At 38.6% G+C, this 23,052-nt stretch overlaps 1 protein-coding gene across 3 annotated transcripts; it reads left to right on the top strand.

Moving 5' to 3' along the window:
- The first annotated feature begins 227 nt into the window (after window positions 1–227).
- On the top strand, window positions 228–5,211 carry LOC107825020 (pentatricopeptide repeat-containing protein At1g74630). 3 transcript variants are annotated; one of them, XM_075241099.1, is made up of 4 exons: window positions 228–2,500; window positions 3,568–3,710; window positions 4,045–4,129; window positions 4,735–5,211. In XM_075241099.1, the coding sequence occupies exon 1, from the start codon at window positions 346–348 to the stop codon at window positions 2,278–2,280; it is 1,935 nt and encodes a 644-aa protein (XP_075097200.1). In that variant the 5' UTR covers window positions 228–345; the 3' UTR covers window positions 2,281–2,500; window positions 3,568–3,710; window positions 4,045–4,129; window positions 4,735–5,211. The 3 variants fall into 3 exon arrangements, with proteins under 3 accessions (XP_075097200.1, XP_016507336.1, XP_016507337.1); XM_016651850.2 differs by lacking the exon at window positions 4,735–5,211 and having other exon boundaries at window positions 4,045–4,556; XM_016651851.2 differs by lacking the exon at window positions 3,568–3,710 and having other exon boundaries at window positions 4,045–5,211.
- The last annotated feature ends 17,841 nt before the right edge of the window (window positions 5,212–23,052 follow it).

Raw genomic sequence — 23,052 nt, 5'->3', positions numbered from 1 at the left:
GTTTTAAATTGCTCGAGGATGAGCAAGAGCTTGAGTGTGGCGTGGTTAAGAAATTGTTGAAGTTTCTTTCATATGATTTTCTAGAAGTGTTTTGATGAGAAGTATAATAACAAATTATTATTTTAAATTTCTTGACTCAAGAATATCTCGAAAAATATTTGGTTGGTGGTAAATATAATCCAAAAAGATGATGTTAGGGATAATTATACTAAAAAAATTGAAACGGAAGAGAGTAACTTGTTTTTTTTGTGGATAATAGAGGGGCAAGTATGACCCGTAGTAGCATTTTGCCTTTCTGAAAGGCTATACTTTTCGCTCCAAAATGTTTGAAATGAAGTTCAGAAAATGAACAGTGCAGCAGAAAATCTCTGCCTTTCCCTCTTAAGCAACTGCAGAACTCTCCGAAACCTCAAGCAAATCCACGCCTTCGTTTATAAATCCGGCCTCGAAACCGACCCATTAATCGCCGGAAAAATCCTACTTCTTTCCGCCGTTCAAATCTCCGACGCTATTGATTACGCTCGCCGTCTCTTCATCCACAACCCAAACCCAGATGTGTTCATGTACAACACCCTCATCCGAGGTGAATCCGAGTCAGATTCACCCAATAACTCTGTCAGCTCGTTCGTTCGCATGCTACGAGAATCATATTCCCCTCCGGATAGTTTCTCTTTCGCTTTTGCACTCAAAGCAGCGGCGAATTTGCAGTGTTTGAAAACTGGGTTTCAGCTGCATTGTCAAGCTATGGTTCGCGGGCTTGATACCCATCTCTTCGTTGGGACTACATTGGTTAGTATATATGGGGAATGTGGATATGTTAAGTTTGCTCGGAAGGTGTTTGATGAAATGAATGAACCAAATGTCGTGGCGTGGAACGCCATAATTACAGCGTATTTTCGTGGGAATGATTTGAGTGGTGCAGATAGAATGTTTGGTTTAATTCCAGGCAGGGACTTGACTACTTGGAATGTGATGCTAGCGGGGCATACTAAAGCAGGGGATCTTGAGCGTGCGAAGGGGTTGTTCTTGCAGATGGCGAGTAGAGATGATGTTTCTTGGAGTACTATGATTGTTGGATTTGCTCATAATGGATGCTTTGATGAGGCGCTGCAGGTTTTCAGAGAGTTGGTTGGGAGTGGAAATAGGCCGAATGAAGTGAGCTTGACGGGTGTTTTATCTGCGTGTGCTCAAGCTGGGGCATTTGAGTTTGGGAAAGTTTTGCATGCATTTATAGAGAAAATGGGGTTTGTTTGGATTAGTTCTGTGAACAATGCACTTTTGGATACTTATTCCAAGTGTGGATATGTGTTGATGGCTCGTCTTGTCTTTGAGAGAATGCCTGGGAAGAAAAGCATTGTTTCCTGGACTTCTATGATTGCAGGGCTTGCAATGCAAGGATATGGTGAAGAGGCGATAAAACTTTTTCACGAGATGGAAGAATCTGGGACCAGACCTGACGATATCACTTTTATTTCGGTCCTTTATGCATGTAGTCATGCTGGTTTACTTGAAAGAGGTCATGAGATTTTTAGTAAAATGACAGGAATTTATAACATCGAACCAACGATTGAGCATTATGGTTGTATGGTTGATTTGTATGGCAGGGCTGGTCAGCTTCATAAGGCATATAATTTTGTGGTTCAAATGCCAGTACCACCCAATGCCATTATTTGGCGCACACTTCTTGGAGCTTGCAGCTTTTTTGGTGACATTGAATTGGCCGAGCAAGTAAAGGAAAGACTCTCTGAGTTGGATCCAGACAACTCTGGTGACCATGTTTTGTTGTCGAACATTTATGCAGTTGCAGGGAAATGGAAGGATGTTGATACGGTGAGGAGATTAATGGCTGAGAAGAATATGAAGAAAACTCCTGGTTGGAGCATGATTGAAGTGGACAAGGTCATGTACAGTTTTGTTGCAGGGGATAAACTAAATGACATTACTGAAGAGGCTTATAATAAGCTAACTGAGATAACGTTAAAACTTAAAGCAGAAGGTGGTTATGTACCAGAGGTAGGCAGTGTTTTGCATGATATAGAAGAGGAAGAAAAGGAAGATACCCTGTCTAAGCACAGCGAGAAACTTGCTGTTGCTTTTGGAATGGCAAGGTTATGTAAGGGAAGCACCATACGAATTGTAAAGAATTTAAGAGTGTGCAAAGATTGTCATAGTTTTATGAAGTCGATATCTAAAGTCTACAAATTGGATATTGTGGTTAGGGATAGAAGTCGATTTCATTCTTTCAAAGAAGGTTCTTGCTCTTGCAGAGATTATTGGTGAGTGATGATTGATGGTCTGATCAAATTGGTAACACTCCCGTTTTCAGGGAAAACAACATTGACTGTCAATAAAAGACCCACACTATGGATGCTATGGAATGCTCCATTCTGACCATTGCAATGAAAGACTATGGAAAAGAAGCAGTCAAACATGTATGTCAACCAATAGACTTGGAAAAGGCTAACACATCATGGAATTTTTGCTCCTTCCAGCTCTTCAGGTCTGCTATAAGGATTCTGCTTATTTAATAACTGAGGTGTAATGGCACTGAGATTGCGGTGCATTTATTTGATTTTTGCTTTATGCAGCATGTCTGTTCACTTCCAGAGCCACATCTTTTATTGCTGAACATGCTAGTCTTATTAATCAGGTCGCAGATGCAAATGAAAATAGTGTGAGGGAGACTACTTAATCGTACGGCATTGTCGATAGTATTAGATTGGTATGCAGTACATTTTTATGAGTGAAAGACATAAATGTCTGTCTTCAAACTGCAAAGTTCAGGAAATTATGGCTAAAACCAAAATGTGTCACAGGTTTATAATTTTTTCTTTGCAAAATATTCTTGTTTGCATACCCGAGATTACTGCTGCTTATATTCCTTCTATTTGTATTGAGGAATTGAATGCCAAGACATATATTGCAATAGGAGTTCTGGGACCAGGAACAAAAGAAACATAGTTCGGAAACAGTCCATAAGTATAATTTTCTGAATAAAAATTTAAAAGACAAATTTCGGCCAATTAGCAAGTACATTTTCACTTTCTTTTATCTTTTACTATAACATAAAGACCAAAATAGGAAATTCTTGTTCCTTTCTTCCCATTTGACTTATGATTCTTGTGCCATTAACAATATAACTGCAGTCATGATCCATCCCCTCCCTCTTCTCTTGTCACAGGTAATTTAACCAATTTGTCAGTGCCTGAAGTTTCATAGAAGCTTAGCAATGATCTATAATGATGTATCATTGTTTTGGATTGCTAGATTCTAAAGTTCAAATTCCTAAATGGTTTTTATATGCTTCTCTTCTAAATCAAGCACAGCATTACACCTCTTGGTTTTTCCCTTGGAAAGTTTCTTTTGAAGTTTGTCCAAAGGTTGTGCCTTGTTCTGCTGGTAATTTTGTCCTCTTTTTCTGCAATGTATCTGTTGTTAATTGGCTCACTTTATGCCACTTCTGCACTAGATTATGCTTGTTCAAATTCGTTGATAGCTTCAAAGCGCTCCATTTCTATTGGGGGTGTAGGAGTGCGCTTTGCTAATACTTTCAAACAAATGAATCAGATGAGAGATGATATACTGCTGCTATAGAAGCAGTTCGTGTTGCAGAGAAGGGCTTGCTAAGCCTGCTGCTGCTTGCTCCCACCTAGGCTGCTCCACCTCTGACCTCCTATTGGTTTTGGAAGATATCCTAATAGGGAAGCAAGGTGAGCCTAGATCTTTCCCGACCTTGCTCCTTCCCAATTCATGTTCAACAGAAATCTCAACAGTTAGCTCTGTGATACCTGCTGGCCTAAGATCAACATAGATAATAAAAGGACAACACAATTGTGAAGTGTCTGAACTAGTCTATGTTCAATCACTTTTTATTCTTGTCGAATTGAAGTAGGATTCTGCTGCATATTATCCATTGGGTAAAATATGTGTTTTGACTGCTAGAACATCCAACTTCCGATTGCAAATTTTCATATTGAATAGAATTTTCTCCACATTTGCAAATGCTATTAACCATTTTGTTTGATCGATTTTGTGTTATTGCAGGTACGGTCTGCTAAGGGGGGACACTAAGGGACCAACTACTCTCCTGCTGTGGCTGGTGAAACTCATTGAAGAGCCATCAATCATGGTAATTGTGTGCCCCCGCGATTCATTCTTTCCCACATACTAGATCCTTACAACTTTTGAGGTCTTTAGGTTAAGATCCCCTATAATTTAAAGCCATCTTGTGAGTCAAGGAGATCTTCTCTACAATAGGTAGTCCTTTAACAAAAGCTTAATAGTTATTGAGGAGTACTGAGATTCAAAGAGCTAGGCAAAGTGTCTGTTTGTGAGCGAGGGAAGTGAAACACAGTAAGGGAGAGGGATAAACTTTTTTTTGTATCACTGAAATTGTACGTTGAACCCTCTTCGTCTTAGTGTCTTAAGAACCTGACTAGGAGCAAAGAAGACCGGGATAAAAGAGATTTCACTTTCGGCGATTCAATTGGAATTTTCTATCCAGATACTTAAATGTCTTTGTTTGGATGATATAAAGTAGTATATGTTAGCAATGAGAAGGAAATTGTGACTCGCAATATCACTGAGAGCAGCTATGCACTTATAGAGCGGGTAGTTGGTTGCCTGTGTTCTTGCTGATTTCTTGACTGGTTTACTTGACCCAGTAAAATGGGATTTGTCCAATTTTTGTCGAGGTGAATAGTTGGATACTGGTCCTTATTCTGGAAACTGTAGGTTCTCGAAAGTGGTCAAAAGCAGAAATAAAAGCTCTCAGGGAGACCAATGGGGTGATCAACTATGTTGAAATCCCTGGTGCTGCTCTCTTTCCCCAAGAGGATGATCCTGACTCCTGAGATAGGTGCAGATCAGCTCTTCAGTTTCTACAAGAGAAATTTGAGCTATAATCCTACAATGGTTGTCAGCTCCAAGTCCTTAACACAGGACTGATGAAGAGGTCAGTGGCTTACATGATAGTTCTGTTGATCTTGAGCAACGTGCAAAGACATATCTCTATTATTGAAGTTCTACCTCTTTAAATCCTTCCTAAGATAAGAGGAAGTTGAGTATGAAAACCATTGTAAGACTTGGTACTTATTTAATCTCCAATTGCAGCCCCTTAGTCCACATCAGAGATGCACTATACTTTTGTAACTTTGCAGGGATTTTGTGAGGTAATAAGTATTCTATTTGACCTTTAGGGGCTTAATATAATGAAGTGTCTCCCGTATGATCCTTCAGTTGATCAGCTCCACTAGCACTGAAAAATTATGTTAGATTTGGCTAGCAACACGGAGAAACTGTTTGCAGATAGTAAGCCTTCTTGATATCATGTGCAGTGAGTTGATTACAAGCATTTCTTGCTATCATATGTTATATTTGTCTTTTTTCTTATTATACCCTTACCGCTTTCTGATTTAGTTCCTGAAGAACTAATTTGCACCACTGATATTAAGCTGGTTAGTATCCGTGTCGTTGGCAGAAGTTGCATTCATTAACAGTGCTTGAATCAATAAAGCACAATGATTTATGAATACATGTCGAAAGATGAGGTTTCAATCAAGATATTTAGAACGTAGTCAATGGAAACTTCAGAGCAATTTTTATGGGGCTGGGATCAATCAACAACAACAACAACGGCCCAATGTAATCCCACTAGTGGGGTCTGAGGAGGGTAATGTGTACGCAGACCTTACCCCTACCCCGAGGGGCAGAGAGGCTGTTTCCAGGAGACCCTCGGCTCAAGAGGACGACAAGTGACGATATATTAGTACCATCAGTAGAGTCATAATAAAATAACAACAATATAGGAAATACGAAATAGATGGAAAGTACAATAATAATCAGTAGATAACCACTAACATCCTAAAACTAAATCCTAACTGTCTAGTCCTACTCGGGTGCGCCGTAGAAATATTTGCAACTTCCTCCTAACTTACAACCTTAATGCTCGACCTCTACAATACCCTGTCAAGGGCTATGTCCTTAGTAATCCTAAGTTGCACCATGTCCTGCCTGATCACCTCTCCCCAATATTTCTTGGGCCGCCCTCTACCTCTCCTCGTGCCCACCATAGCCAGTCGCTCACACCTCCTCACAGGTGCATCAGTGTTCCTTCTCTGAATGTGCCCGAACCACTTGAGTCTTGCTTCCCGCATCTTGTCCTCCATGGGGGCCACGCCCACATTCTCCCGAATATCTTCATTTCTAATCCTATCCATCTTAGTATGCCCGCACATCCACCTTAACATCCTCATTTCTGCTACTTTCATCTTCTGGATGTGTGAGTTCTTAACTGGCCAACACTCAGTCCCGTACAACATGGCAGGCCTAACCACTACTCTATAAAACTTACCTTTTAGCAATAGTAGCACTTTCTTGTCATACAAGACTCCTGATGCTAACCTCCATTTCATCCACCCCACTCCTATACGATGTGTGACATCCTCGTCGATCTCCCCAATCCCCTGAATAATCGACCCAAGATACTTGAAACTACCCTACTTGGGAATGACTTGAGAGTCAAGCCTCACGTCCACTCCCACTTCCGTCGGTTCGACGCTGAACTTGCACTCTAAGTATTCCATCTTAGTCCTGCTCAACTTGAAACCCTTAGACTCAAGGGCCTGTCTCCAAACCTCCAGCCTCTCATTGACGTCGTCTCGTGTCTCATCAATCAGAACTATGTCATCAGCAAATAGCATACACCATGGCACCTCCCCTTGAATATGATGAGTCAATGCATCCATCACAGGGCAAATAGGAATGGGCTGAGCGCAGACCCTTGGTGCAACCCCATAACAACCGAAAAATGCTTTGAGTCGCCTCATACTGTCCTAACCCGAGTCTTTGCTCCATCATACATGTCTTTAATCACCCTAATGTAGGCAGCCGAAACCCCTTTAGCCTCCAAGCAGCTCCATAGAACCTCCCTAGGAACCCTGTCGTATGCTTTCTCCAGATCAATAAACACCATGTGAAGATCCTTCTTCCTATATCTGTATTGTTCCACCATCCTCCTAAGAAGGTGGATAGCTTCTGTGGTAGAACGCCCCGGCATGAACCCGAACTGGTTGTCTGAAATAGACACCGTCCTTCGCACTCTCATTTTTACCACTCTTTCCCAAACTTTCATGGTATGCCTCAGTAATTTGATACCCTATAATTGTTACAACTTTGGATATCACCTTTGTTCTTGTACAACAGAACAATTGTACTCCACCTCTACCCCTTCGACATCCTATTCGTCTCGAATATAACATTAAATAACCCAATCAGCCTTTCCAAGCCTGCTCTACCCACACACCTCCAAAGTCCAACTGGAATTTTCTCAGGCCCGGTTGCTCTGCCCCTACTCATCTTGCGCATTACCTCCATGACCTCCTCGACCTCAATGGGCCTACAATAACTAAAGTCATGGAGACTGTCGGCATTCCTCAATTCACCTAGAGCAATATCCTGATCCCCTTCTTCATTTAGAAGTTTTTGAAAGTAGGTCTGCCACCTCCTCTTAATCTGGTCATCCCCCGTCAAAATTTTGTTGTCCTTATCTTTGATGCACCTCACTTGGTCCAGATCCCGGGCCCTCCTCTCTCTCGCCTTAGTTAGCCGGAATAACATCTTCTCCCCGTTTTTGTCCCCTAGTTCCTCATACAGACGAGCAAAAGCCGCAGTCTTAGCCTCCGAGACTGCCAGCTTCGCCTCCTTCCTTGCTACCTTATATCTTTTACTGTTCGCTCTCCTTTCCTCCTCGCCAGTGCTCCCTACTAATCGCAGGTACGTCGCCTTCGTCGCTTCCACTTTGCCTTGGGCAATTGCATTCCATCACCAGTCTCTTTTGTGTCCACCGGTGCGGCCCAAAGATATCCCTAACACCTTTCTCGCCGCCTTCCTTATACACTTATACAGTCTGCCGTCGTCGACCACATAGTGTTTGCATCCCCACTACTTCTCCAAAGCTCCCATTGCCGATAACCTTCCTTCCAACTCCTGAGCTTTATCCTTAGTCAAGGCGCCCCACCTGATCCTCGGACGACCTCAAACTGACTTCTTCTTCCTCCTTATCATAATACCAATGTTCATCACCAGAAGCCTATGCTGCGTTGCGAGGGTCTCACCTGGGATAACCTTGCAATCCTCGCACAACCTTCTGCCACATCTCCTGAGGAAGAGATAATCAATCTGGGTCTTCGCCATCGAACTTTGGAAAGTAACCAAATGCTCCTCCCGCTTCGGGAAACTTGAGTTCTCAATCACCAGCTCGAATGCCTTGGCGAAGTCCAACAGCAAAGTGCCCCCTCTGTTCCGCTCCCCGAAACCAAAGTCGCCATGCACCTCAGTATAACCACCTGCAGACGACCCAATATGACCATTGAAATCTCCTCCTATGAATAACCTCTCGGCAGGCGGAATACTACGCACGATCTCATCCAACCTCTCCCAAAAGCGCCTTTTAATCTCCTCATCCAAGCTTGCTTGCGACGTGTACGTGCTAACGACATTTAAAGTACACTCACCAACCACTAACTTAATACTCATTAATCTATCATTCACCCGCCTAACCTCTACCACAGACTCTCTAAGATGCCTATCTACCAAGATACTCACTCCATTTTTACCCCTCAGGACTCTAGAGTACCACAACTTATACCCATCTGCGTCCTTCGCCCTCGATCCGACCAAGCTAGTCTCCTGAACACACGCTATATTAATCTCCCTCTTCTGGAGGATCTTTGCCAACTCTATAGACTTACTCGTTAGTGAACCTATGTTCCATGACCCGATTCTCAACCCATAGGCTCCCTTTTCCCCTCTACCTCCCTACCTCCCGCCCCACCCCTCGTCCCATGCTCTGCCCCACCCGAGGACAAGCCCTTACTCTATCATCCCAGACTACAGCCGTTACACCTACGACAAGCTAAAGAAGACTCGCTAGCACACAACGATCAGCGATCCAAACTAGAAGGAAACAAGTAACTACTAGCACACTAGTTGAATGATTGAACTAGTGTGAACTAAAGTGACATCAATTTAGCTAACACCAAAGGAAACAGTAACACGAGAGGTACCAACTTCCGAGAACAGAACCTGTGATTGATTTGATGTACTCGATGTTGTTGCACACTCATGTCTGGCTTCCCACCGCCCTTTGCTGACACTTTCCCAGGCTGCTCTCCTTTGCTTTTGCGCTTGCGCCCAACTTGTCTCCAAAAACTCGGAGAATTTCCCTAAAAAATACAGAAAATACCACGTACCAAAAAGGGGATGTCATCGCTATCACTGATGTAGCCTTGACAGTAGCAAGGGGAATTGGGGGGGGGGGGGGGAAGGGGTGATGGCTGACAATTAAAAGAAGAAGAAAAGGGAAGGAGAAAATGGGTCGCCGGAAATTGTTTGCGGGGTGGCTACCGCAAATCTGGCGGTGGTAGGGGAGGAGGAGGGTTGGAGATGGGGATGAGAGGCGGGGGAGATGGGGTGGCTTACCTGCCTGGGTGGGGTCGCCGGTGTCGCTGCTGGTCGCCGGTGTGATTTGTCATTGACCATTAGTCACAAAGCACTGGTGATGGCGAAGGAAGAGGAAGAGCGCCGAAGAGAGAGAAACGTAGGAAAAGAAAGAAAAAAGAAGCTCACTGGGATCAATCAACGAAATAAAAAATATATATGATGGGAAGGAGGGAAAGAGACTCCCGTATGAAGTATGCTATTTCCTTGCTTTGCTGAGGACTCTCAGTATATGATTCAACTCTCTGATTAGCTTAGTTGTTGAATTCGAGGGAACTCTGATGAACAATTAGTGAAAGGGTAAGGGTAGGAGGAATGGAGTAGGCTATATGCTCGGTGGAGTTCCTATGCTATTACTCAAAAACAATTTAGCGTATGAATCTATAATGACCTCTGATATTGGAGAAGCTAAAGTGCATAAATTGGGACTTGGACATGATAGATAATGGGCGTTATACTTGACTCTGATTTGTAAAAAACTATTGTAAGTGTGAGAAAACTGCTTTCGCCTCACTAATAAGGGCCCTTGTCCCCGAGTAGGGGAAAAAAAACAAGAAAAGACAATTCATTAGTAACTCCAGTAGAAACCGTAATAGTAACAGAAACATAACAACCAAAAGATAAATGACATGCAATAACAGTAACCAGTAACTAAGGCTCGGGGCTAAGATAAACAACAATGATAGTGTTCATATTTAGACTTCTATTTTCTTTTATTTTCATTTTTGAAACTTTCGGAGGCATAATTATTTAAATATATTCTCAAAACGCTTAATGCTTATTACATAGTGTTAAATGATTCAAAGTCCGGATTCAAAAGCCAAGTTCACAGTTCTGTTACGTATTTCTGTTGTTCCTAAGCTTGAGGACTATCATCTTTAACAGAGTTGATTGTATCCCTTCAGTTTGGTTCATTTCATGATACTGGGGGAATCATGCCTTCTCATTTTAAGGGCAAGGGAAAAGACCAGATGTATTTGTTTGAGTATCTGAGATTTGCCATTTCTTCTTTATGGTGAGCGGTGACTGTATGCGTGTGAATTGCCATTTCTATGGCAGGTAACTTTGACTTTTTTCACTTACCATTATTTTCTGATTAAGTTTATTAGCAATTTACTTCATTTGGTTAGATATTGTTCCTTGTTGTACTTGTGTCACGATCCAAAATTTCAACCAGTCGAGGTCGTGATTGCCCTAATGCAAGCCAACACATAACAGATAATACAAAAAGAATAGCAATTTACGACTAACAGCAAGATAACAATATAAGTAAAACAACTCGAAAGGTATACATAATAAGTCTAGAACCAACATCTAAGCAAATTATCCCAAGATATGGAGTCACAAGTACATGAGCTTCTAGAGTTTACTACGTATACTATTTTTAAAGAAATACAATACTATCTAAAAAATAGAAATAGGAAGGTGACTCTAAAGCCTGCAAACAGAATGCAGCTCTACCTCGAATCACCCGTTTGGTATCCGCTAAGAACCTTTGGGTCAATTCACACTGGTTGTGAATGTCTTAAGTCTGCTAACTGATAGGAGTATGATTTTTGGATGTTCATAGACTTGATCAATAATAGAGTTCCTTTATGAAAGCAACATAGAGATTTTACATTTATGTCCTTGTCACGCAACGTTCAATTATATGTCGTTGGTTGAAACATAATATTAAAACTGTGAAAGTCTTTATTTTTTCGCGAAAATATTATTTATCTCGTTGGAACTTGGAAGTTATAAGTTTGTTTTCATACCAAAAAAAACCATTGCCCTCTTGTTATAGCCATTGAAATTGTCAAATTTTATGATTTTGGAAAAAGTTTTCCAAATCAAACAACTTCAACATTCTTGCGAGCAGGGGCGTAGCTATAGCATACGATATATAGGTTCGACCTAAATTAGTATTTTTGATCCAAGTCATGTATTTGTCTTAAGAAATTCATTGAATATGTACAAATTACTCATTTAGAATCTAGTAACTTAAACGAATTATAATTTTGAACTCAGAAACTTCAAATTCTGGTTTCGCCTATGCTTGGAAGGAGTGTTTAAATTCAATGTCGTACGCCACATCCAAAGAAGGCCCAGCTACCTTTGTGTCGGCGTCGAAGGCAGAAGTACTGTTGCACTTGTATGTAACAAGTAGAATATTCCAAGTGATGAGGGCATAAGTTGTTTCTTTCCTGTGGTGGGGAGAAATTTTATTTGACAACAGTGAAGAGTACAAATTTTTGATGCTTATGTTAGTAATCCTGTGTTCAAAAATCAAGAAACCAAAACCACAACAAACTGAAAATTGTTATGATAAAAATCAAAATATGGTGGATGTCTACTCTTCCTCCATGATCTTTCTCTTAAATGGTTAATGACATATTCAATGACATATTTTCTATGTTCAATGACATATTCCATGACATATTTTCTTTACTTTTCGTGCCTATATAAAGGCTTTGTAATAGATAGGAAAATACGCACAATTTAAGAAGAAAATCTCTTCCTTTCTCTCTATCTCTATTTCTTGTTCATGTTTCACTAAATTGTCTTTATTTCTTGTTCATATTTTACTAAATTGCTTTTATTTCATAACACGTTACCAGCACGAGTCTCTAACCAATTGTATATATATATCTACAAAAATTTTCCTACATCCAGAAAGATTACAATTAGAAGCCATACATATCATCACATGGTTAAATGTAAAGAGAAACTACATATGGTAAGTAATGAAATGTAAGAAGGTATGATTATCTTATACTTGTCATTCCTTTAAAATCTCATATGCACACAACTTCGTACTACACTTGTATTGCATAAGCACATATTAATATTACATCTTTTATATCACATGAATAAAATAAAATTTTTGAAGTTCTGTATGTTAAAATCATAGTAGCAGTTAATTGTTGATATGATGCATGTCATGGTAACCAAGAATATTTTATATAAATTGTCTTATGCATATTTATGTGTTAACTATCTTCAATCTGTCCTGCCGCTTTTAACATTTTCTTTTACTTGGATGAATATTTTTTTTTCCTTTTGGATTTTTACACTTGCATATAGTACCAAAAAAAAAGGAATAAAAAATAAAATAAAATTGGTCATACTGATTAAAAGCATAAATCATCTTAAAGAAAACAAGAAATACTTCACATCTTTATCTAGGTTGATTAATTACTTCTTTGAAGTTTGGAAAACAAACCAGCTATTGAGAAAGTATACTTCATAATTTATGGTCGTATCATTTGAAAGCAAACAATGATTAGTATGACTACTAGAAGAGGTATTTTTGAGTATCCATGACCTACTTGATGTTTGCTACTGACTTACCATTTTTAAGTATTTTATATGAATGATGCACAAGCTACAACTGGTAAGTTGTTACCTATAATGTCACTTTTCAGGTAATATAAATGCTGAATTTATGTATTAGTACTATATATGTGTTGTTACCTATATGGTGTACTTTTGATAAATTTATTCACTAATTGCTTGGTTGAATTGAGTGAAGGAAAGTCATGGCGTTAAATCAAATCCAATAGGTAGGGTATACCCCGAAAACAACAATATTTTTGAGAGAGACTCAATAAATATTATGATAATGATTTTATGATCCTTTTAAACTCTAATAGAATTTAGAAGAAATATTCTGACTACAAACAATTGTATTTTATATAAATGCTACAAATAATTAATAAAGCTTTACGCTGATTTGAGATTTGTACACTTGTTTAAGAAAGCAAATTTGATTTGCTAAGTTGCAAATTAGTTGTGTATAACTTTCTTGGCATGCGATTGAAATTAAGGCTTGAGAATGAATCTCAATATTGTTTAGCCTATTATGCCATTAATTGAGGATAAGACATCGAGATCAAGTCCTGATGCTCCATAATGATAAGAGTTGGGTTTGAATCCCAATTTATTATGGCCTAACATGCCTTTATATTGGTAAGACATTGGGTTTGAGTCCCAATGTACCATATTGATGATATAATGATGACTAAAGAAAAATAATATATTTTTCATGAAAAGGCATAAAAATTATCCCACTTGATTTGCTCCATTCTTGAAGTGAATGTGATAACAATGCATAATAAGTTTCAATGAAGACAAGTAGTTGAACAATGAACGTGGGCGTTCCAAATATCAAAATAATAATAATCATCACTATGATTATAAAAGGAGAACAATAAGGGTTCTCAAAATAATCCTTCAAAATGTGAAGGCAATGCTTACCATTAAATTGGTATGAAAATAATAAAGCACGTCGCTGATTATGATCTATTCCTTGAAGAGAATGTGACTTGTGATAAGCATTAAGAATGCAAACTCATTCCTAAAGTTGAATGTGGCAATATGTGATAAAAGCAATGAATAAAGACATGCAATTCATGATTATATGAATACCACACAACCCACCTCTAAGGGAGATTTGAGTAAAATAAAGAGAATAAATATTATTGTGTGGTTACATGAATATGTCATTGGTCGCGTACATGTGATATGCCAAATATTATTTTGTCATGCCTTATAAAAGTTATTAAAGGCAAAATTAAAGCAAAAAATAATTTTGCTTATGATGATTTTGACCATGATAATTTATTATGATATAATTTTCTACGTGAAGGAGACATTTACCATATGAATGGTATGATAAAAGATCTTGTTGTACAAAAGTTATTAAGAACTCCGGAAAAATTAATTTGTTACTACCCGGATGAATAAACTTATTCATGACATTGATATTGTAAAGTCTCAAAAGAAACTTTTTGAGTTTCAAATATATAAGTCAAAGTGATTGGCATATTGAGACTATAAATGAAAGGAAGATTGAATATCTTCATATTTCTATAATCATACCGGGTAAATATGAAAGGTTACCCGATCTTCTTTCTATTTGTACTACACAAATATAAGCATGATGCTGGAATCATATGCCATAAGTAAACTAGAGGTTTACTAAAACAAATATTAATTGGCATGACCGGTTGACCATCTCGGTTCAATTATGATGCGAAAAATTAATTAAGAATTACATTGACATATATTGAAGAATAGAAAATTCTTCAAGAATTCTCTTGTGCTGCTTATTCTCATGATATACCAGTTAAAGGTTGGGATTGAATCCTTTGATTTCTGGAAGGAATAAAAGGTGATATATATATGAGCCCAGTCACCTGCCATGTGGACTGTTTACTATTTTATGATTTTAATAGATGCATCTATTTTATGGTCACATGTGCATTTGTTATCAACTTGCAGTTTGGTTTTTGTAAGATTGATTGCTCAAATTATTAGAGCACAATTCCAGAATATAAATTATGATGATTTATCTTAATAATACTGGTTTAAATCCAAGTTGGTTTAGCAGAAATTGTATGCCTCTAAGTATAGCTAAATCATTGGTTATGAGAACAAAACTCCCAAAAACGAAATTTGGTATGAGATTTATTATTTAATATACAGCAGCACTTGTACGCATCTAGCCAAGTTATAAAAAATTTTCCTATCACAATCGGTTCAGGGTCAGGAACCAAATAATTTCTATATAGAAATATGGATGTGCTATATGATTTAATTATGCCACCAAAATGCACAAAGATGAGTTCCCAAAGATGGTTAGGAAATGTGTTGGTGATTTCAACATTAGGGGGAGAAAATGGGCAGCTGAGAAAGTGATACGTGAAATGAATTATTATGAATACATATAGATCCTCGTACAAGAAAATATAAACTTGAAGTTCAAGTGATAATTCATTTACAAATTATTGCCAGACGCATTTGCTGACCCAAAGCTAAATATCATATTTCAGCTGCTAATGCTCCGAATAGAATAAAGTCCATGAGGGACAGAATCTATGGCACGCATGAAGTGTACCAGACCAATCGGTTCCAAAGATAAAACTTCTTGAAGAAGGAGAGGGGAAAATATTCAAAATGGTCATAATAAGGAGGCAAGTGCCCTAGAAGAGCACCACGACATAACACTTCATAAGACTTCATGGGAGAGGCTCAGGTACCTGAAAATAATGAAATAAAGAGATCTCAATAAGTTATGTCTTTATTGGGTAATAATGGAACCGACATAAAATGATTGTCGACAATATTGTTAATATAATGTAGCGCTCAATATGATTAATATTGACGAAGATCTTGAGATCAAATCTGTCATGAAATTTGGAAGGATAAAAGATTGGCCAAATAAAAAATACGTAATGAAATTGACTTCACTTGAAAAATGTGAAGTTGGACGGATAGTTCAACACCTAAAAGTATAAAGTCAATTGAGGTATAAATGTGTTATTGTGCAAAAGGTTCAAGTCGATAGACATAAAGACGACTTGTGGCACAAGAAAATTAGTAAATATCCTCACATTGAATATATGGAGACATGTTCTCTTATAGTGGATATAGTCACTTCAGGTTTTAATCTGGCAATATATGAAAAACTTGATATGCGTATAGTGGATATCATTGAAAGATTTAAATTGTCTTGGAGCATATTAAGGTTTCCAAGAAATTTATTAAATAAAGCTTCAAAAATCCTTATACGGATTGAAACAATCAGGGCACATATGGTATAATCGCCTAAGAGAGTACTTGTTGAAAGAATGGCATAAGAATAATTCAATTTGTTCTTGTGTCCTTATAAAGGATATGGATTTGAATTTGTTATAATCGCCATGTATGTTGATGATTCAAATATCATTAGAACTCCCGGAGAGCTTCCTAAAGCAGTAGATTGTTTAAAGAAAGAATTTGAAATGAAAGATCTTGGAAAGACAAAATTTTGTCTTGGTCTACAAATTGAATATATGAAAGATAGAATTTTTGTCCTTCAATCAGCATACACTAAAAAGATTTTAAAGAACTTCTATATGGATAAAGCACATCCATTAAGTACCCCGATGGTTGTGAGATTACTCGATATAAATAAAGATCCACTCCGACCTCATGAAAATAATGAAGAGCTTCTTGGTCCTAAAGTACCATATCTTAATGCAATTGGTGCGTTAATATATCTTGCTAACACTACAAGACATGACATAACTTTTTCAGTTAATGTCTTAACAAGATATAGCTCCGCTCAAGGAGAAATTGGAATAAAATCAAGCACATATTGCATTATAGGGGGATTACCGATGTGGGCTTATTTTATGGTAATGATTGCAATACCGATCTTGTTGGTTATGTCGATGTGGAGTATTTATCTGACATACACAAGGCTTGATCTCAAACATGTTATGTGTTTACATGTGTGACACTGTCATATCTTGACGATCGACTAAGCAATCAATCGTGGCTACTTCTTCTAATCATGCTGAGATAATTGCTATTCATGAAGCAAGTCGAGAATGTGTATGGTTGAGGTCTACTATACATCTTATTCGAGACAAATGTGGTTTGAAGTGTGATAAACTACCCACAGTTTTGTATGAAGAAAATACAACATGCATAGCCCAATTAAAGGGAGGATTCATAAAGGAGTTAGGGCAAAGCACATTTCACCTAAATTATTGTTCACAGATGATCTTCAAAAGAATGGTGATATTAATGTGCAACGGATCCGTTCAAGTGATAATATGGCTGATTTGTTCACCAAATATCTGTCGGCGTCAACCTTCAAGAAACTAGTGTACAAGATTGGGATACGAAGGCTCAACGATGTGAACTGATGATCTCATCAGGGGGAGTTAATACGCGTTGTACTCTTTTTCCCTTACAAGGTTTTGTCCCATTGGATTTTCCTTGCAAGGTTTTTAACGAGGCAACCAAAAGGCGTATTTCTAAATATGTGTACTCTTTTTCCTTCATTAGGATTTTTTTCCCATAGGGTGTTTTCCTAATAAGGTTTTAATGAGACACATTATTTGTGGACATCCAAGGGGGAGTGTTATGATAAAAATCAAAATATGGTGGATGTCTACTCTTCCTCCATGATATTTCTCTCAAATGGTTAATGACATATTCAATGACATATTTTCTATGTTCAATGACATATTCCATGACATATTTTCTTCACTTTTCATGCCTATATAAAGGCTTTGTAATAGATAAGAAAATACACACAATTTAAGAAGAAAATCTCTTCCTTTCTCTCTATCTCTATTTCTTGTTCATGTTTTACTAAATTGTCTTTATTTCTTGTTCATGTTTTACTAAATTGCTTTTATTTCATAACAAAAATATAATAGTAAATGTCTTTCGTCAAAACAGAAATAATAAATAATTCTGAGCCCACAATTTTTTTGTGTCTTTATAGAGATTAATCTCCTTGTAATTGCTGTAGGTATTTGGATTAATTCCTCCTAGAATAGAAAGAAAAAAAATATTTTGTAATAACGCTAATGCAAATTGCAGAACTTCCGTGAACTCAAATGGCGAAACAAATCACATAGTAACACTTACATTTGTTTTGAAAATTATGCAAAAATATAAAGGACAAGGGAGAGTTACAGATTTTTGGTTGTGAAAAATAATGTTATCCCTCTGAATTTATAGCCAACCAGTTAGAGTTTCAAACAGGTGCAAAGACGCCACTTCGGCAGAAACATATTCAAATTTGCTAAGCAAATTACCGTTGCGAAAAGGAACCGTGAATTTTAAATTCAAATTCCGCTAAGATCATCCGAAGCAGTGATAATGGTGCAAGATTTGCTTTCTTCTCAATCTTTTAAAGGCTAGAAGAAGTGACTATATATAAGCACAACAATCTTCCTCTTCCTATCCAATGAGGGACAAAGTTCCTTTGTAAAAATGAGTAAATTCAAAATTTTTATTTTTCTCCATTTCAGATTTACACTTTACTTAAAAAACCTAACAGCTTATTGGTGTGTTTGATATGAATTTCTAATTTTTTCATGTTTGGTTGACTTAAATATTTTGAAAAATATTTTACTTATGAAGTCATTTCATTCAATTGGAGAAAAATGACTTCCCTACCAAAAGGAGGAAAAACATCTTCCAAAATTCTTTCTCAACCTTTCCCACCCTATTTCCTACCCCCAACCGCCACCCCCACCCACCCCTACCCCCAAACTCACCCCCACCCACCACATCCCCCTCACCCCCCTCACCCCCCTCCACATTGTCACTGCCACTCCGGCCATTAGTCCTCGACCCACCACCCTCTCCCGTCCTTATCTATTTCGTCTCATATAGTGTTTGCCTAAATTATATATTTTTCAAAAATATTTTCTGCTAGCTAACCAAATACTGGAAAATAAGTAAGAAATCACTTATTTTACAAGGAAAATATTTTTTTTCCAAACACACCCTACACCCAGTAAAATTAGCAAGTTGCTCCCTACTATATTTGGAAGCGTTTCAAAATTGTTGTTCCATAGAAGGTGGCAGTTGTATTCTTGCTTGCTAGGTTCTAAGTATTACTCCTTCCTCCTAGAAAATAATGGAATTAAAGATATGAAGGTTGACAATTACGGATAAAGTAGTTATGTGAGTTCGGCAAAATTCATTGCTTTGTGGTAGAATATATATATATATATATATATATATATATATATATATATATATATATATATATATATATATATATTTCAAAATCCACTCTCAATTTAGAACTCATGGTTTCTAAATTTTAAATTCACTACTGGAGAAATGTAAGTTTCAATGTGAATTAAAATATCAATTTCTTATTTAGGAAAATTAATTTGTATGTTTAAAAATTTACACAATAAGTACTAAACGTCTGTTTACCCTTAAAATCTGATAACAATTAAACTCGTAAGTGGTTTTAAGGATATGTGATTTCACTTGGCACAAACTGATAAATATAAGAATTAATACTAGGAATTAACAGTAAAACAAAGCAAACCAATGTGATGAACAATTATGGCCCTTGAGCTAATTGCGCTCGAACCAACTGAACAAGCTATTAAAAGTATGAACCGGACAATAGAGCTTGCAAGAGATAAAGTGTGATATATTGCTTTGATATGCGTCAATGTCTGATGATTACAAATGGTTAAGACCCTCTTTATATAGTAGAGAAATCCTATCTACGGTATAATTCTAATTACAGAAGGAAATCCCATGATTAGCTAAACAACCGTCCTTGATTTGATCTATTCCGAGATTTCCACCATGATCTTCGATCAGTCACGGATATCTCGCCTTTCCGTTATTATGCTATCTTCGGTCTTGCTCGATGTCTATCCTGTTCGATCTCTCTTATTATTGGTCTCGATCTCGACATGTACTTCAAATCCCGAACTTCGTACCTTATCCTTGCGTCTCGGTCTAATATGCTATGGGGCCGATTCTCGATCTATTCCTTTGGTCTTGGTCAATCAGAAAAAGAGGGTGGGCCCAGTTTTAACAATATAAAGGTAGTACCCTCATTTTTTGGAATGTAATGACAAGAAACGAATTGCATTTCGAACCGGACCTTGGTTTACCATGACGTAAGCATTGTGACGCAAGTGGCAGAGGTGACCAAAACGTCCCATTGGTTCAATTTATCATCCATTTAAGGCGCGTCAATTGCCGGTCGGTCACTAGCAACTTTGAACTGTCACCGTGAAACCCATAAATAGGCCTCTTTTCTACTCTTTCAAACTTTACTCTTAATGTCTTCTGCTCTAATTTTCAAAACTCATCGCATCCTTCAATTTTTTCATCTGCAAATCTTCAAGTTTCATTGCTAACTTTTTTTTATACACAGAATATCCTAATCCTTGTTCTTCCTTGTTCACAAAATGGCTAAGACCTCTAAAACTGTCCCTCATAAGGAGACAACTACTTTATCAAAGTCCACTAGCACCGCGGCCGCGACGGAACATCCTCTTACTGACTTTGTTCCGACGAAGTGTGCCACTGCTGCCGATTTCAAGTTGGAGAATACACCATCGACACCGGGTCGATGTGAACCCATGTCAAGGTACATGTGTACCATTACTGAAAGTTTCCTCGAGAAGGTAAAAAAGGAGTGCAACTGGGTAGGCAAGGATTTAGTAGTGCCTAGCACCGAGGAATACATCACAACTCACAAGGAGGGGTATCTGAGTGTCTATACCTACCCCTTCACGATAAGTCCCTGACCCTATCATCATTGCCTTTGGCAAGAGGTACGGTGTCACTTTGGGCCAAATTCACCAGTCATTTTGGAGGATCGTGATCCTCCTTCGATTCATTGTAAGCAAGATCGAGGGGCATCCTTTTACCCTCGATCACCTCATGTGCATCTACGGCCCCTAGCTTTATCGTGGAGGCATGATCAAGATTTATCGCCAATCCACCAAACCCCCCATTATCGAGCATAGATAAGACCCGAGACCGAGGTTGGATGGGATGATTTGTCCTAATAAAGACTTCGGATCTAATCCCTACCTAAGATATGTCGTTCCTTGAAAAGTGGAATATGAAACGTTAGTACTGTTTTGCCTTTGAATATTTATTTTATCTTTTTTACTTCCTGCCTTCCCCTCATCAAGTTTTTTGTGTTGTAGTTGCGGCCGTTGTTCCGGAAGTGATCCCCGACCTGAGGCAATGGGTTGAGGGATTGGTGTCACAAAAAACTTATTCAGAGTGTGCTTTGATGGAGTTGTCAAGGGGCTAATGGGAGGCTCGTAACCATGGTAATCTTCTTTCCTTAGAAAGGTTTTCATTAGGGTTTTCTTATTGTACTTACTTTTTTTCATTTTGTAGGCCCCGGGAAGGATGTGCTAATGAGGCCCCCATCTGCTGAAGAAGAGGTACTTCTTTTCCCATCTGCCCCGAAGCAGGGCAAAGAGAAGAAAAGGAAGGAGGCTCTGAGTTCTCCAGGCCCGGAAATGAAAAGGCCGGCCAGGAGGCCTCGTAAGCCTAAGGGAAATGTCATCCACGTATCTCTGGAGTCTACTCAACTGATAATAGATGAGACTGAAGACGAAGAAGAAGAAAGCTCTAGATTGGTGACTCGTGTGTGAGCTGGCACCGAGGTTCGAAGAATCGTTGGACAGGCGGAAGCCGAAGCTTATTTACCCTGACCTAACGAGCTTGAGCCGGAAAGCGTTGAAGATGCCTCACCTCAAGGTGGAAAGGCCACCGAGGAGGCGGTTGAGGCCGGTGCAGAAACCACGCCTGATGTTTCCCGTAATGAAGGCGGAGCCCCAAACATTTCACTTGGGGTAATGGAGATTGGAGATTTCTCCTCATTGCCTTCGTTCTCTGATACGACAATTAAGGATGCTCAGGCGATGGAGGCTCGCCCTGGCAAAGAGGTTCACAGAGCAAAAGACCTTTTCAGCGGCTATTTTGCTGATGTGGAAGATGTCACTAGTCTGGATGACTTGGATATACCGAAAAGAGCTTGAACGAGGCTTCCCCGAGCTTTAAACTGACCAACCAACTTTCGGCGCCCGGTGTTGACCCCGACCGCAAGAAGCCTCTTATCATTTCGATCCCGGAAGATACTCAAGTTTTCTTTGCCCCCGTAGGGATGGCTAGCTATCTTCGATGATTGGTCACTGAGGAGGACCAAGCCAAAATGGATGCAGTGGATGTTGCCTGTTTGTTCAACGAGGCCCAGCACGCTCTGAATCAGGTAAGTTCAAGGGCAATTATCTTTTTATGACTTTGAATTGTAAATATTTCTAAAATTTTCTTTCTTTCTCGTAGGCTTCGGTGCTGCATCATGAGGACTTTCTCGAATTTGTGAGGAACGCAAGACCGAAATCCAGGGCCTCACTAAGAAATGCAATACTTACAATCTTTTCAGTGAGAAGATTTAGGTAGACCTGGTGGAGGATCGAGATGCGCATGAAGAGATGGCCGAGCAGGTATTCTGAGTTCTTCACGATAGTGAGCATGAGCCGGAGATAGCAACTAACAATTGTCGCGCCCCCTTTTCCACCCTCCCATCGGAGAAGAGTCCGGGTTTTGACGTTCATGGGGTGTAATGACTCATTTCCTTTTGGGAAATGGGTATTTGAAGAGTCGCCACCTAACGATTTTAAGGTGCGTTAGGGCATTTATAAGGTTCAACTACAACTATGTTTTATAATCAAAGATAGGGTAAGGGCTTGAAATTATCCCAAGGGGAAGGTGTTACGCACCCCTCAGGATCCACTAGTGTGGTTCCCAGCCAGATAATTTTTGTGAATTTGTGCAATTAGCAAGTAAACAAATAATGCTCAAGTAATAGGGATTTTGAGTTTAAATACACAAGTGTTTGAAAACAATAAAAGTAAGGTTTTGAAAAGAGTTAAGCATACTTATAAAAATAAAAGGGGTGTCCTAGGTTTGCTTGTAATATGGATCACATCAATGCTATACCCGGTATGACACTCCTCAGAAGAGGACATACACGTGGTATTAGCACACCGGTCATCATATCTATTTCTACGCTTTCCTGCCCCGTTAAGGTAAATAAAGCAAGTGTTGGTCTCGACCACTATTGCATATCATTACCCTTCCCATTCCTATTAGTCCTGGAGGAATTTAGGACTTCTATTCTTATAAGAAGGAGGTTCTAGACTGACTCTTAGGTTTGAAGGTAAAATGCTAAGGCGACTTACAAAACAAGTAGGACTGCATTTAGAGAAAAGCATA

Source organism: Nicotiana tabacum, chromosome 20 (assembly GCF_000715075.1).
Source record: "Nicotiana tabacum cultivar K326 chromosome 20, ASM71507v2, whole genome shotgun sequence".
NCBI classification, from domain to species: domain Eukaryota; kingdom Viridiplantae; phylum Streptophyta; class Magnoliopsida; order Solanales; family Solanaceae; genus Nicotiana; species Nicotiana tabacum.
The sequence above is the reverse complement of the archived record's forward strand: the minus strand, read 5'-3'. Positions and strand labels throughout refer to the sequence as shown.